This window comes from Pithys albifrons, chromosome 3 (genome assembly GCF_047495875.1).
Source record: "Pithys albifrons albifrons isolate INPA30051 chromosome 3, PitAlb_v1, whole genome shotgun sequence".
Classification (NCBI taxonomy): domain Eukaryota; kingdom Metazoa; phylum Chordata; class Aves; order Passeriformes; family Thamnophilidae; genus Pithys; species Pithys albifrons.
The window spans coordinates 49,838,717-49,853,650 of record NC_092460.1 but is presented as its reverse complement, the minus strand read 5'-3'; the positions used below and the strand labels follow the sequence as shown (position 1 = coordinate 49,853,650).

The following is a 14,934-nucleotide window of genomic DNA, read 5'->3' as shown; positions in this document are numbered from 1 at the left end:
GCACTTGAGGTACAGGGCAGGTTATGATCCACTGCTCTTTGTAGGAACAGTGACCTCAACACAAACTGCTTCAAGTCAGCAAACACAGCTAAATATTAATGACAGCAGCTTCGGGTATTACTGTTCAAGAGAAAATAGAGAATATGGGAAGGAGTAAAACTGGACAGCTGTTTAAAGTAAAGCACATTCCGTAATCCACATGTGAAGAAATAGGCTGAGGCGAAAATCTGTTATAAATCAGATTGAAAACTGGTCTGATTCATTTTAGAAGAGAAAATACAGAGATATGTGTCAGTATGGATAATAGCAAGTGCTCAAGGGTCAGGATCCCATTTCCCCAAATCATAAGACTGTTTTTTAAAAAAGCCCTAAACTAAATAAATGCTTGTGGTTGTTATATTTTACTTTTAATGCTGCTCTCAGCTTCGGTTTCCTCACATTCTTCACAATATTCCTTCAGATTGAGACTCCTGTGTAACCCCTTGAACCCAGAAGCTGGAACATAAAGTAAGAGCAAACACACAGCTGTAATGAACTGCCACAGACAGAAACATGACTAGACATGAACATCAGTTACGTCTTTGTTGGCGTGTAGTACAGAATAATAAGGTGGAACAAACCAATCAGATATCTTCCAAAGCCAAGTATAATAGAGAGAAGTCACTTTATTAGCATATTCAAACAGGAAAAAAATCCCATTTTCCAATGCCATAACAAAGCAAGCAGAAAGTGAACTGATAATATTCATATATGGAAGTTACTTTAAACTTCAGCTGATTGGTATGATGGGTTATTTGTAATTGAAAAGCCAGCTACCCACTGAGGCAGTGAGATTTAAAGAAAGCTATAAAACACGGACATTAGTGTCAGAAAGCTTTTGAAGATAGTTTAACTCTCAAAAAGAGAGACATTCTCAATCTGAAATGCAGCACCTCTGGCTTTTGCCATCCAAACTTAGATTATTCAGGCTCTAAGATAGGGATTTATTTGGCTGTTTTACATTTAAATGAAGACCATTTGACATTCATTCTGTCCCCAAAGCACTTCAAAGAGCTAGCTGAACTGATTTTTGAGGAATTACAAAGTGATGAAATTTTATTTTTATTCATCTTGGATGAAATTTTAATTTGAGTAGAGTATAATGAAATCCTGATTTTTTTTTTTGTACTGACATAGACATAAAGTCTCCTAACATTAATTTTTTAATAGTATGGACCAGTCTGGAAAAAGTTATTTGTAGAGTCTGCTCAACTACTTTCAATAGTGACTCAGTAAAAGAAAGGGATAGTTAAATGTACATATCATGGCAACATAAGGAGCATACCATCACTGAGAGACTGATAAAGCCATGGAAGCTCCCGTAAAGAGAATACACCATTTTATGTGCTGTGCTCAGCATACAGAAGATTTATCCAATGCACGTAGTTGACTTATTCTAAGGTCAGCAGAGGATATTTTACAGTTTGTGACATATAGAAGAGACTATGTGATCCAAATGCCTAAATTCTACATAGATGCAGACTTAAAGTAACATAATACACAAGCAAAGTCCAGTTCATATTAAGAGATGATCATACATTACTAATATAAGTCAGTAAAATTATTTTGTTTAGCAGTGCAGGGAAAAGATACAAGCATAATTCTCTATTACAGCCAAAGAGCAGGGGAAGACCCTGTCCCTCTGTCTGTATGAGTGTGACAGGTGTTGGTTTACCAGTCACCTGGACAGAGACTTCGCAGATGCCATCACCATGTCTGACAAGGCCAAGCACAGATGCAGCCAGAATGCAGTTAGGAAAAGCATCCAGTGATCATGCCTCGAGAAAAGCTGCCAGATCCTGTTAAAAGGAGTTGAAGAAATGTAATGTATTAATAATAGGTACATGATTTCACAAAGTGTTAAAAAACCCATAGCCTATGTTAGACCATGATCTTTGGCACTGGATCCAAACCTGGGGAATGTGTCACACCACAAAGCCTGCATCCATTTAACTTCTTGGTGAACTAACCAGCTCCAAGAGTCTGACTAGACTCTGAGGCAGGAGTCTGTGAATGCAGTTAAAGAAAATGCCTTGCTCTCCCTCTTCAGCAAAGTGACCCCTGTGCGCTCATTAAATTTTATTCTGCAGGTAATTGACTAAAATCATAGCAAGTCTGTGCTCAGCCTTGCTGGTCAAATGAGGCGTTGCCTGTATTACGATTCCTTGCTACTGAAGGTATTTAATAAGAAGGGATCAGACTTACTGAGAGACCTGTATAACTGAGAGCTTTATTAATTGGAACAACAAAATGGAAATTAGATGGTACTGGTAATGGTTTACTTTTGAGGTAGAAAAGGGCATTTGTTTTTCATCAACAGAATAATAAATCAGTGCAGTTTCTACCACACTAATTTGTTAAACATGTTCTGCAGTGTTGCTAGCAAAGATGTTTTTGCATCAGGTTCCTGCATAAGGCATTTATAAGGTTCCACTGTTCTGACACAAAGCATTGCAACAGTGTATTAGGTGATCCTAATAAATTATACAAACATTGCATTTAATCAGTAGAATAAACTATGTTGAATTTACTCTGCAAAATGTAACCATGACCAGCTTACAAAAAACTTGTAAATCGTATTTTAGGGGCTAAAAGAGAGCATTTGACTGAGGAGGTATTTTTGAAAAAGCTTTCTCCGTGGGAAGATCACTGGCAGCTATCATTTATCTCACTCTGACCAAGCATCTGAGTATACAAAGCAGTAACAACTTTTGTGCTGAATAAAATACTCTCTGTTGCTTTCTTCAATTTCACCAACAGGCAATTAACTCCTGGTGTGTTCAACTTCTCCTTTGCAAAACTCCAATAACCTCTCTGTAACTTTGCGAACTTTCACACAACTGGAAGGACAACCCTGGCAGGCAATAAGAGCTGAGCAAGCACTATGTCCCACCTGCTAGAAATAGAAAACAAGAAAATGGAGAAGTGCTCTGCTTTTCATTCCCAATGACTGGCTCTCCAAAACAACAAAAAAAAATTACTCAGACTACTGTAAAAGGAAAATTAAGAGTGAAAAGTGACATGCTGAACAAGCAGTTGATGTTCTCCAGTCCTGAAGCCAGGAATAAGTACCAAGCAAGTCCTGTCTAGAAAAATGTATTAGCACCATCAGCAGAAACTGACACAGGATGCCAGGACCTGTCCACAGAGGGATTCAGAAGAAAATGAACAGTAAGACAGGCATTGAGGTAACATCTGCAGGGGCTAGTGGACAATTTCCAGAGAATGACTGGATTTTAATAAACAGAGTTTAACTGCTATCAGTCCCTGTTAGGGATCATTACTATGAGAAACAATGAGAGTCATTTGTATCGCTTTCTCCCTGCAGGACATGTCTGAGGGAGAACAAACCTCTCTCCTCCAGTGTCAGCTTGTTACTGCCAGCACTGGCTATAATTGAATAAGCTTTATTCAAATGATAGCTATATTTAGCAGATATTAGCATCAGGTCTCTAGAGGTGTGCAAACTAAAGAAGGGAACATTAAACAAATAGACTAAAGTAATCCTGAATAATATAAGCAATTTATGGCAGAGCAAACCTCTCTGAGGAATCTAGTACAGAGTTAAATCTGGATTTGGGAACATTGCTGAGATAAAACATTACACTATTCCCTTTCCTCCTGGCCTGTTAATGTCCCTGTGATGGCAGTTGCCCCTCGTGTTGTCCACAAAATAGAATTCATTACCCAGTGTGCAACAAGCCAATAGTTACACACTTGAGAGAGACGTCAATTACTTATTTCAGATTGCACAAGCCTGGGTGCTCAGTGGTATTCCACAAGTCAAGCACACACGCTGAATTTTCCACACCATTATTTATACACCGAAGTTCAGAGTTAGTAACTCTAAATGCACAAACCCTCTATGATGTGTCAGTAATTTCCATACAAGTTACATAACCCCAACTAACTTCCACGTGTGCTCAAAGGAAGGGTTTCCACCTGGGCAGGGGTCCTTTTGACCTGCAGGTATGATTTTTAGTATTATAATGAACATACTTGAGTTGTTCTTGAGTATTTTGCCAAGTAAGCAGTGTATATACAGACATACCTCAACATCTTGATTTTAGTACATCCTTAAAGCTTTTTAGTTCCAGATGTCCTGGAGTAAGGGATGCTAACTGTGATCTGTTCTACTGACACACAGCAACATTGTGATTTGCTACATGCTTAAAGGTTGTTAGTTCCAGAACACCCTTAACTCAGGGATGCTTCCTGCTCCCTTTTCCACTGATTATGTCTCCTTTCTTGCTGATTAGGCTTGAAAGTGAACAAAGATTTTACATCAAAGAATATTCTGACTTAAGACAATTTTGACATCCTCACAGAGTCACAGAATTGTTAGGGTTGGAAGAGACCTCTGGAGAGCATCCAGTCCAACCCCTGCCAAGGCAGAGTCACCTGGAGCAGGTGACACAGGTGGGTTTGGAATGTCTCCAGAGTGGAAGAATCTTAAAATCATAGAATGGATTGGGTTGGAAAAGACCTCCAAGATCATCAAGTCCAACCCTTGGTCCACTCCAGTCCCTTTACCAGATCATGGCAGTGCCACATCAAATCTCAGTTTAAAAAGCTCCAGGGATGGTGAATCCACCACCTCTCTGGGCAGCCCATTCCAATGCCTGATAACTCTCTCTGTAAAGAATTTTTTTCTGATCTCCAACTTCAATTTCCCCTGGCAGAGCTTGAGCCTGTGCCCCCTTGTCCTATTGCTGAGTGCCTGGGAGAAGAGACCAGCCCCCACCTGGCTATAACTTCCCTTCAGGTAGTTCTAGACAGTGATGAGGTCACCTCTGAGCCTCCTCTTCTCCAGGCTAAACACCCCCAGCTCCCTCAGCCTCTCCCCATAAGGACTTATGATAGACTCCATGACCTCCTTGGCAGCCTGTTCCCCCACTCTGCCACCCCCACGTAAGGAAGTTCTTCCTCATGTTGAGGTGAAATTTGATGTGTTTTAGTTTATGGCCGCTGCTCCTCGCCCTATCACTGCGCAACGTCGAAGAGAGTCTGGCACCGTCCTCTCGGCACGCTAATTTTGCCAGGCCAGCGCTGCTGTCCCGCACGGACCCACCCGCTCGGACCCGCCCCAGGGCCGAGCGCGGCTCTCCCTCCGGCCGGCAGGGGCGCTGCGGCGCGGGGCGCAGGCGCGGCCCAGCTTGGCCTGGCACGGCCATGTCGGCGGCGCTGCTGCGGCGTGGGCTGGAGCTGCTGGAGCCGCCGGAGGCGCCGGGTGAGCCCGCGGGGACCGGGCGCTGTGCGGGCGGGAGGGAGAGGATGGCTCCCGGCTGGTACGGCTGTAGTAACTCCATCCCTCTTCCCGCTGCAGGCCAGCGAAAGGCGCCGCCGGGAGCCCAGCGGGGCCGCGATGGCCCCAGGACGACGGGCGCTGCGAGGCGGAGGAGAAGGGCGCCGGAGCCCGCCAGGAGTAAGGCCACGGTCAAGGGCAGAGTCGTGAAGTCGGCGATAGGTGAGTCCCTTCCCCTTTCCAGCCCTCGCACCGGGCCCCTTGTGGTGTCCCGCAGCCACCCTGCCGGTCGCTGTATCCATCCTTTCCCACCCTCCTGGATGCCGTTTTGGTGCCGCTTCCACACAGCCTGGTTTGTGGGCGCACGCCTGTCCCCGAGCTCTGGCAGCGTCTTTTGCCGGTGCCTCGCTGATCCGCCCGTGTCTCTCGTTGTGAGCTGCCCGGAGCAGCAGCTGATGCGTTTTGTCTCACTCTGCTTTGCCCCAGAGGAGTATCATAAGAAGAAGCCTGTGAATCACTTGAGAGAAAACCTACAGTACATGTTGAAGGGACGACTTGTTGCAGACAAAGCTATCACAGAACAAGTAAGACTGTAACTTCTGTTTGGGGATCTGTTTCCACTGAGGGACACAGGTGAAATGGGAACCATCCCTAGATCTTTCAGCTTTTATACCTCGTGCAAGGGAGACAAGTTTAGTGTCTGTCTACAAGTGGCCTTGAGGAATTTCTGTGTGCATCAGCAAAATAACTTAGTAAACTTTACACTCTTGTTGATAATGTTGTCCCCTGTTGTGTTCACTGATACTAGTTAAGATCGTACAATGATTTGGTTTGGAAGGGACCTTAAAGACTATCCACTTCCAACTGCCCCGCCACAGACAGGGATGCTATCCACTAGATCAGGTTCCTCAAATGTACTAACAGTTGTTGGCTGTCTAAATTACCAGAGATTTCAGAGCTTCATCTGGCAAAGAAACCCTGGTTCAGACCTTCTCCTTACTGTCAATCAAACTGGCCTTGTCTGTAGCTGGAGGCTTTTTAAGGAGGAACCAGGTGTGCTGCTGGGTCATGTTATAGGAATTTCATGGCCTCTTGAATGGTGTTTCTCATAACTTGAGAATTTAGCCAGTGGTGTTTCCCAAACAGTAGTCCCATGCCAGGATTTGAAGAGGAGGATAGCTGACACTGCTAAAATCTTGGGCTATTGAGAGACAGGGCTATTAACTTACGTAGACAAACCAAGTGTTTTGGCCCAGTGTTTCTCAGGCTGGAGATTGTGAAAGAAAGTGATGGCATATTAGAAAATGATGAAGGAATTCCGGCAACTTACTGGGTTTTCCAATTGTCTCATGGAGAGAGATGATAAAAGAAGGTCATAGTTTCAGGAAGATCTGAATTGAAAACAGTGTTTCTATTTCTGTGACAGTTACTAGAAAGTAGTTTTCATATTTGACTCCAAATAACAAATTGGTATGTACTGTTATCCCAGTGACCTGCTTTGATTAACATTGATGATTGCCTCTCACTTTTCTTTGGAGGTACTCCAGGATATAGCAGGGTACTTGAAGAATAGCAGGGATGCTGCAGGTGAACTTGAAAATTGCTCTTTTGTGGTTTGGTCTGGATAACAATGACTGTTGTTTTTTCCATTTTTGTGTTTTCCGAAGGTTCTTGCTCAGAACAGGGGCAGGAAGTCCAAAGATCAGCCTCCAGAGAAGACAGAAAAGAAGAAACCTGAAGGCACTGTCTTTACGGAGGAAGATTTCCGTAAATTTGAGAGAGAATACTTTGGGATACCATAAACAACGTGACAGGGATTTTTGCAGCTCCATTCTTTCTGTAGCTGAGCCCTCAGCACACAGGACTGGGAATTTCCTCAGCATGTTTGAGATGGGACATCAGAGATGTGCCTCTGCCAGCAAGTGCTTCAGCAGCAGACTTGCAGAGCAGCTCTGCATCTGTGCAGAACTTGTTACTGGCCAGCTCAAGCCCAGAGGTTTTCTTGGCCCTGGGATGTGTTGTCCTTATGATTATCTTGCTGCAGCCAGCATGTCTTAGATGCTTAATGTTGAAGGGCAGACAAAGCCAAATACAAATCCTGTTTCACTTCCTCAGGATGTAAGGCTTCTGCTACCTGTGGTATTTGGCAGGGAGTATTTAAAGTGTTGTATCTGAAGGGAGAAGTGTTTTGGACCAGCACTAATAAATCGCTGGAAGGGTAGGATGCTTTGAAAGACTGACTAACCCTGCAATTTCAGTTCTTATTACAGCCCCTGTCAGGTCTTTTAAGTCATTGCAAAATCTTTTTATATGTCATTTGATTAAATAATTGTTGTAGACACTGTCTTTGGCTTTGTAATATTATTATGACAGGCTACAATTGATGAAGGCAAACTGTGTCACTGTTCTGATCCAAGCATTCCTCTCTTTAAGATGACTCAGTTGTGTGAATGGCCTCTCTGATTCATGTTGACACATGTATTTAATCTTCTCTGTGACATGCTGAGCCCTTCAAAGAGTGCAGGTTGGAATGGAGATGACTCCTCCATTTTGCCTACTTACAGTCTCTGTCTCTCCAAGGAAGAGAAAGTTGTCCTTTGGATGCTTATACCTGAGCATCCCACCAAAATTTAGCCATGCCAGGAGGGCAACACTGCTGAATGTTGCCAGATCCTGTAGCCAGGAGGACTTGTGACCCAAACGTTAATCTCTCGCATCTAGTTAAAATCCGAGCCTGAAGCTGTGGTGCTGAGTTTTTAAAGGGAAATTGTATTCTCTCATACTGCTAAATTCCCAGCTATAACAAACAAGGCCCAGTAGGTGGGAGTGTTGTTCCAGAAACTTCCTCACTAAACCACACTAAACCACTTTGCTTCTGAGGAGCTCCTGCCGCTGCCCTTTACCTCGTAAGATGGGAAGGGTGTTCCCTTTGGAAAAAACACGTAAACAGAAGGACTAATACCAAGCTTTGGTTTGACTCAGGAATTGATTACAAGGGGCTTGGCTGACCTGAGTAGCAGCTGCTTGATGTCAGCACTGGCAAGAATTTGCTATCCCTTCCCTGTGCTCTGATTGCTTTGTTGAGTTCTTTCCCTCTTGTCTGCATAGGAGGGAAGGTCACTCAGATGTACGAGGTCCAGACGGGAAAGAGTGAACATACTGAAGTGGGTGTACGGGAAACTGTGCAATAGTACGTGGGAGGGGATTTCTTGTAATAGGATCAAGTTCAACTATCTGCAGCCAAAAGTGGTAAATATAGAACAGTTCAAAGACCAATTCCCTTTTTTCAGTTTGTTTTTGCTCACAAATTTTTTTAAAAAGTATATATAAAAAAAGAACAGTTTAAAAGAATCAAAGCACTATTATTTGAAAAAGCAGTTGAGCAAAATGTGTATTCAGCACATGTCTCCTTAAAACTTCTGCACCCTATTCCTGCTGCAGTGTATGTGAGCTGGCCTAACACAGGCATCTCTGTGTGGAGCTGTCACAGAGATAATTAACTGTGAAAAAGCTTACTGTGCCACAACTTAGTTAAAGAGGTACATCTCTGGGGCATTATTTTGTTTCAAGCCTTATCTTCAGTATTTGGCATTTTCTGAGGCCTTACAGACATCCTTCATGTCACCTCCTAAACCTCCTCTACCAGTTCCTCCTACACACCCTTGTTTCTGTGTTTATTCAGCTCCTGGGCCTTTCTCCTGCAGACTGAGGAAAGCAAAACCATCCTTGCTCCAGAAAAGAACAGGAGGGTAATGAAGTTCACTGTACAAAACCCAGCTTGTTTGCTTGCAAACATAAACAAAGAGGGAAGCTCTCCTTTTAAAGTTAATGAGGAACTTTAAAGTGGGGCCTAGAGCAGTTTTCTATGAGGATAATAACATCCAGATCAGTGAAGTTTTAGAGTTGGATGGTAGCTCTCATTACTGGCTGGAAAGACTATTAGGGCCAACACAAGTAATAACATACTTGAGGTTCATGCCATGAGGCATTATGTTGTCAAGGAGGGTAAAGCTACCTGACAGTCTGAATTTTGTAATTTGAAACCAAACTTGGTTGTACAGCCAACAGTATCCTCCAATAAATTAAACTATTTAGTGGGAGGAAGGAAAAGCAAGAAGTGACTGGATGGTTCTAGATCTGCAAGGGCAAAGACCAAACATGTTCCAGCCTTGACTTTCCCGGTGCCTGGCAGGCTATGAGCTTCTAGGAAAGAAGAGTAGTGCCACTTCCACACGGGCTAGATAAGGACAGGTATTGGCCTCTGAGGGGAATGTCTTCAAGTGAGAAGGGAGAGCAGGTATCAGCCTGACGCACATGCCTGGTGGTGAGATAAAGCTGAGCACCTTCTCATACTCCCTGCTGTCTATGTTATGGTCTAGCCATGTCTAAAGCATGCCAGCATCTTTGCTATGCTGGAACCCCCAGTGGTGGCTACCTTGGAGCAACCTACACATCCCTGGCAGTGTTAAAGGCCAGGCTGGACAGGGCTTTGAGCAACCTGGTCTAGTGGAAGGTGTCCCTGTCCATGTCAGGGAGATTGGAACTAAATGAACTTTAAGGTCCCCTTCCAACCCAAACCATTCTATGATTCTGTGATGTCTCAGTTCTTTGCAGCCAGACTTTTCTACTCAGTGGGAGAAAGAAGAGAGGGTTAGAGAAGGAGCAGCTGCCATAGCTGGTTTTCCTAGTTATCCTCCAGCCTGTTTCCTATGCTGGAAGCTGACAATCCGCAGCCCATAACCTTTGGACCTGCTGGACAGTATTTCTTTCCCACACATCTGCGAATGGCGGCGCAGGGATGTGTCCCACTGCTGCAGGGCGAGGGCCGCGTGCTGACTGAGCTCATCAGGCTGCTGGCTCTCTTCCCAGCTCTGCGACACCAGCTGAGCATCCTGCAGCAGAAAATAGAGGTAGCTGAGCTAGGGAAGAAGGAGGAGGGTGCCATCTTACAGTGCATCTCCACCCACATGCAGCAGAGAGCCAGAATGGGAGGCAACAGCAGCTTTAATACAAATGCAAATAAAAGCTCTGGAGTGTTATTAATGTGGTAGAACCTTTCTAGGGAAACTGTTTAGAGGAGGCAGAATAGTTCCCAGGTGCTCAGTCCTGAGCTAGCTTAGTGTAAGATTCATCAAGCCTGTTAATATTGCTCCCCTGTTATGTGAATGACAGGCAAAAAAATGAATTTCTTCCAAGGTGTTCAAGCTAATGTAAGCCCATACAGCCTCTGCTGTACCAGTAAGTCTTCATGTCCTTACCATAGAAAGCAACAGCAGCTACTAGCAGCACTGTATGTGTTTTGGGAGAGGGGATGACTGCAAATATAAATCAAGAAGACACATTTGCTCAGGGCACTAACCAATTTCCTACCTCTGAAATGACGAAGCAGTAACAAACCTGGCTGCCAATGAACAAAGACAGACTGTAAAACTTGCTTAGGCAAATGAGATTTAAAACACTGAAAAAGCTGAGGGGGAAAACCAAGGAGGGGGGAAGGGTCCTAAAAACCTTTGGCAATCTCACCCTCTGGTTTGTTTTCCATGACTGCATTCCATTTCAGTCTTGCTGATGATCAACACAGCACCAGCACCTACAGTACTGACAGGATCCTGAATGCCCTGGGGAAGGGACTGGTTATTGTACAAAAGATGCACAGCAGCAGGATCCTAAATAACCCAGAAAATAAAAATTACAGCAAAGGAAGTTTCCCATTTTAAGACACAAAGACCCATCAAATCAACTAAAAATGAAAGAAGACAGGCTGCCTAATGTCTGCTTACAGTTAAAAACGTGGAACTCCAGCCAAGGCAGGCTGAAGGGTTAGTAGGTTTGAGACAGATTAAAGGTTTGCGTGCCTATCCATAGTTATGTTAAATAGGATTAACAGTGGCAGCCACTAAACTGTGGGGCAGGGAACATAAAAAGCGTGAAGGTTGCTCTGCAGCTGTTTACAGGGTTACACGCACCTTTTTCTGAACGAATAAGCTGTTGGCAGGGCTAACCAGAGACCCAGCCAAGCTGGTCTGTCCTGAGCTGCACTGCTTGCGTGCCAGCAGGATCATTTATCTCCTTTAATGGGAGGCAAAGACTGGGGCTCTTTCTCCACCTGCCTGCACACTGCAATGGAGATGCAGAGGAGTTACAGAACTTGGAGACACTCTGCCCTATATAAATTAAGCTGATGCATCTGCTGCGCCTGGAACTTGCTCCTTGCCATTTCTTAAAAGGGTGTGTACATGTGAGAGAGGAAAAGAGCAGCTGAAGGAGAAATGAGAGGCAGCTAGGTGTTGCTTGGAGAACATGCACTTCTGTAATAGGGAAATTGGAGCTTGTGGGTAGAGCTAGCTTTATTCAGTGGCTTGTGACGCTGCATGAGTGCACCAAAAATAATGCAAAGGTGGCATACCTGGGATACCTAGGCAGCCAAAATAGTATTGCCTAGGTCAGGAGACCTAACTACCCTGTTAATTCACAGGGCCTAAAGCATTTCAATGGGAAAGTCAGCAACAGTGAGCATTTCTGGCCCAGCAAGGGATGCTCATTGTAAGATCCCAAGACTGCCTTTGCACTGGAAATGAAGTGTAACAGGAATTGATGTGCTGGACTGCACAGCAAAGCTCTGAACAGAGTAGGAGGACAAAGGAAGGTAGGACATATCTCCAGATACTACTTGAACCATGCTAAGAAAAAATTTGTATTCACAAGATGGAAATTTTGCCTGTAGGAACAACAATATAGATCCTGCTTTTTTTTCTGAAGGCCTAAGTCTATGGAAAGATAAAGAAAACTGGTAATCTTCTGGCCAAAACTATATAGATTTCCCACCCCAAAAAAAGGCCATGAATGGACTACCACTGTGTGAAATTGTTTTGATCAGAATAATGCACATTTTCTTTCTATAGTCCAGCTCAGCAGCACTGGAGGAGTATTCATCTCCCAAAGGACAGCCTGTCCTTGCAGCTATTTCTGGGCCTTCTGCCAGGGCAAAAGCTATTTGGAAGATTTTATCATCATTCTTTCTTCACTTTCCAACACTGCAGCTGTGAATTTATTTTCCTAAGTGTGCTTCAAAGGTGCATCTGATTCTCCACACAGGCATCTGAAGAAGCTGTCAGCAGTGATGGTTTCCTCTTTTCATTTTGAAAGAGAAGTGCAAGCACCTGGATCTCTCTAAAGGCAGGGTGGAGAGAAAGGTGGTTATAGATATCATGATAACAGCAGAAACAAGCTCATGAGAAGGGACCACATGTTGTCAGAGCAGCTTTGTGAGCAGTGAACTGCCAGGGCTTGTTTGGTTATGTGGGGGAATATTGGACTCCTGTTCACTATGAAGCACAAAATTTGCTAAGGGATGGAGAGCCTGAGGGTCACACGTGCTGTGCATGTAAGGTCTACTTCGCTTCCCTTAGTTCAGAGGAAAAATAACTGAGAGAGAAATCCCATCAGCCGTGCCAGCTTCAGATTTAAATAGCTTTTATATAATGTAGATTGGGGGAATTCTGCTGTTTCCAAGGATGTAGAAGAACTGGGCTCTTCTGGGGGTAGATAATACCTGCATTTCATGCACTACAATCTATTTCTGGACATGGTATCATGTTGTATGCAAGCCACAAGGATTCAATTGAGGGACATTTGTTCTGTGAGAGAAAGGAGACAGCTCCTGCGGTTTGCAGAACGTACAATCAGTCACCAGGGAGGAGGCTATCAGAATTTTTATCCTGTGGGCTGGACTTTATGTGACTGTGTCCTCAGTGTTCCTTGGCTCCTGCTGCAGGCTGGACAAGCTGCTGGGCTGCAGAGCTCAGTGGCGTGATGCTGACTGTGCCTAACGCAAGCCTGGAGGAAAAGTCTGGATAAAAAACACAGAGGAAGAGTCAGCTCTAATCTCTAGGCTGTGTAAAATCTTAACTAAGTTTCTAACTATGGAAACAGCGTCATTTCAGCAGGCATTGCATAAGGTTGCCATATTGGCTGCCTCTGCAAAGCCACAGGCTGAGAGGCTCAGCAAGCAGCAATGATGCTGACTGCTCTTCAAGGGCAGGTTCTCCTGCAAAGAGTTCTATAAAACGCACACACAGCTGCAGAAAGCAAAGCAGCAGGGATGTGTCACACATTTCTTCTTGCCTGTTCCAGCTCAAATCTTCCTTTCCTAGAGTGAATGTAATTTGGTAAATTGGAGCTACATACTCTCTGGAGGGTTGTAGAAAGCAGAATCATGTATTTACTGGCCAGCACCGACACTGCCTCATCTGCCTGCAGAGCATGGATTCAAAATTGATTTTAGCTGCGAGGTGCTCACAGACAGCCATACCATGGGGTAGCAGAGGGGAGAAATGTGCTGAAAATCTTTACAGGCTTTGGGAGAACTGAGTAAGTGCTGCAAAATACACCCACTGTCCTTGCAGCCCTGGCAACAGCCAAGTTTAAGCAGAAGTTGATACGGCTCTAAGGGAAGTGGTTGCCCTGTGGTGGCAAAAGGGTATCAGTATGGAGGGGAGAGCAGAGTTTTAACGTGCACAGGGAAGCCACTTGCTCACTCATACCAGTTACCATGTTTTCTGTGGCTCAGTTGAGACCAAACACATTGTCACCCCAGATGCCAATTTGGCTCAAAGGAAAGATTATCCCCCTTACTGGGCTTTTCTGCCTCTAATTATCCCCATCCATCTCCAGCCTGGCAGCTCCAGCTGATCTGAAGGAAACCTATCACATTCATCTACCTACCAAAACACAACAGTCCCTTGTCCCTGCACACAGTCTCCAGTAAACTCTGAGGGACAAAGCAGCACTTCAAGGAGGACTTTGATGTGCCTGCCAGTTTGCAGTGCATCCCATCCATACAGCACATGGTAGTCAGTGCCCCTCACCCAGGAGGTGAGAGACTACTCAAACACAGGGAACTCATTGTCTCATGAAACCCAAGGGGAGAGTCTTAGTTACCCACACCACTTTCAACGTTGCATGAGCCCTGAATCCTGACAGGGAGCCTTCTCGCTTTAATTTAAATGGCATCCTTGTCACACAGGCATCAGCTGGGAGCATAGACAGGTCAAGTCACCACAGGCGGCCTGGCGCATTCAGCACTCCATACCAGCAAGCAGCTGCCCTGCTGCCAGCAGGTACCAGCCCCACCTGCCTGCTGGAAGACCCTTCACACAGCAGGTCCCTGAGCACACACCTGTATTCCATGGTCAGCCAGTGGCTTGGACAAGGAGTAGGGCTGGAGCACTAAAGCCCAATTTGAGAACATAAGGAGCTCAAGTGTCAGAAACTAGGACACCCACCAAGCTGCAACTGCACAAACGATTTTCTAATACCTTTAAGGACTTTTTCCCTGCCCCCTCCAGCACTGGCTGGAACCCTGATGCCACTGCACTGCATGTATGCACCAGCCAAGCTGGGACGTCCAGGTGCCTGAGCTAGGCAGCTCACTGCACTATGTCAGTGCAAGCAAGAAGGAATCATCCCTCATAAAAGGATGTGCACATCTACATGCCAAAGGGATCAGGTGCTGTTAAACGGGGTTATCAATGGCCAAAAAAACAAATTACACACAAAATAGTTGAAAACGACACATCCAAATCCTGAAGCAACCCTGACCCACCCCCTTACACAGGTGCTGCTCCAGCCCCCTTGCACATCCCTGCACC

General features: G+C 44.8%; 2 protein-coding genes across 2 annotated transcripts in view; one reads left to right on the top strand and one right to left on the bottom strand.

Annotated features, from left to right (window-relative positions):
• CACNA1I (calcium voltage-gated channel subunit alpha1 I) overlaps positions 1–5,213 on the bottom strand; it is a 185,758-nt gene extending 180,545 nt beyond the window's left edge. Inside the window, exon 1 of the mRNA XM_071550077.1 lies at positions 5,111–5,213. Within this exon, the coding sequence (XP_071406178.1) occupies positions 5,111–5,213 (103 nt within the window). The remainder of the gene's footprint in view (positions 1–5,110) is intronic.
• RPS19BP1 (ribosomal protein S19 binding protein 1) lies at positions 5,186–7,630 on the top strand. The gene is made up of 4 exons (XM_071549878.1): positions 5,186–5,269; positions 5,366–5,506; positions 5,771–5,868; positions 6,952–7,630. Exons 1-4 carry the CDS (start codon positions 5,212–5,214, stop codon positions 7,084–7,086), a joined length of 432 nt encoding a protein of 143 aa, XP_071405979.1. The 5' UTR covers positions 5,186–5,211; the 3' UTR covers positions 7,087–7,630.
• The last annotated feature ends 7,304 nt before the right edge of the window (positions 7,631–14,934 follow it).

Bases quoted from the DNA above. Each gene is read 5' to 3' on its own strand.
- RPS19BP1 (XM_071549878.1), top strand. From the start codon at position 5,212: ATGTCGGCGGCGCTGCTGCGGCGTGGGCTGGAGCTGCTGGAGCCGCCG. The intron at 5,507-5,770 runs GTGAGTCCCTTC...GCTTTGCCCCAG, and splicing joins AGTCGTGAAGTCGGCGATAG to AGGAGTATCATAAGAAGAAG. The intron at 5,869-6,951 runs GTAAGACTGTAA...TGTTTTCCGAAG, and splicing joins ACAAAGCTATCACAGAACAA to GTTCTTGCTCAGAACAGGGG.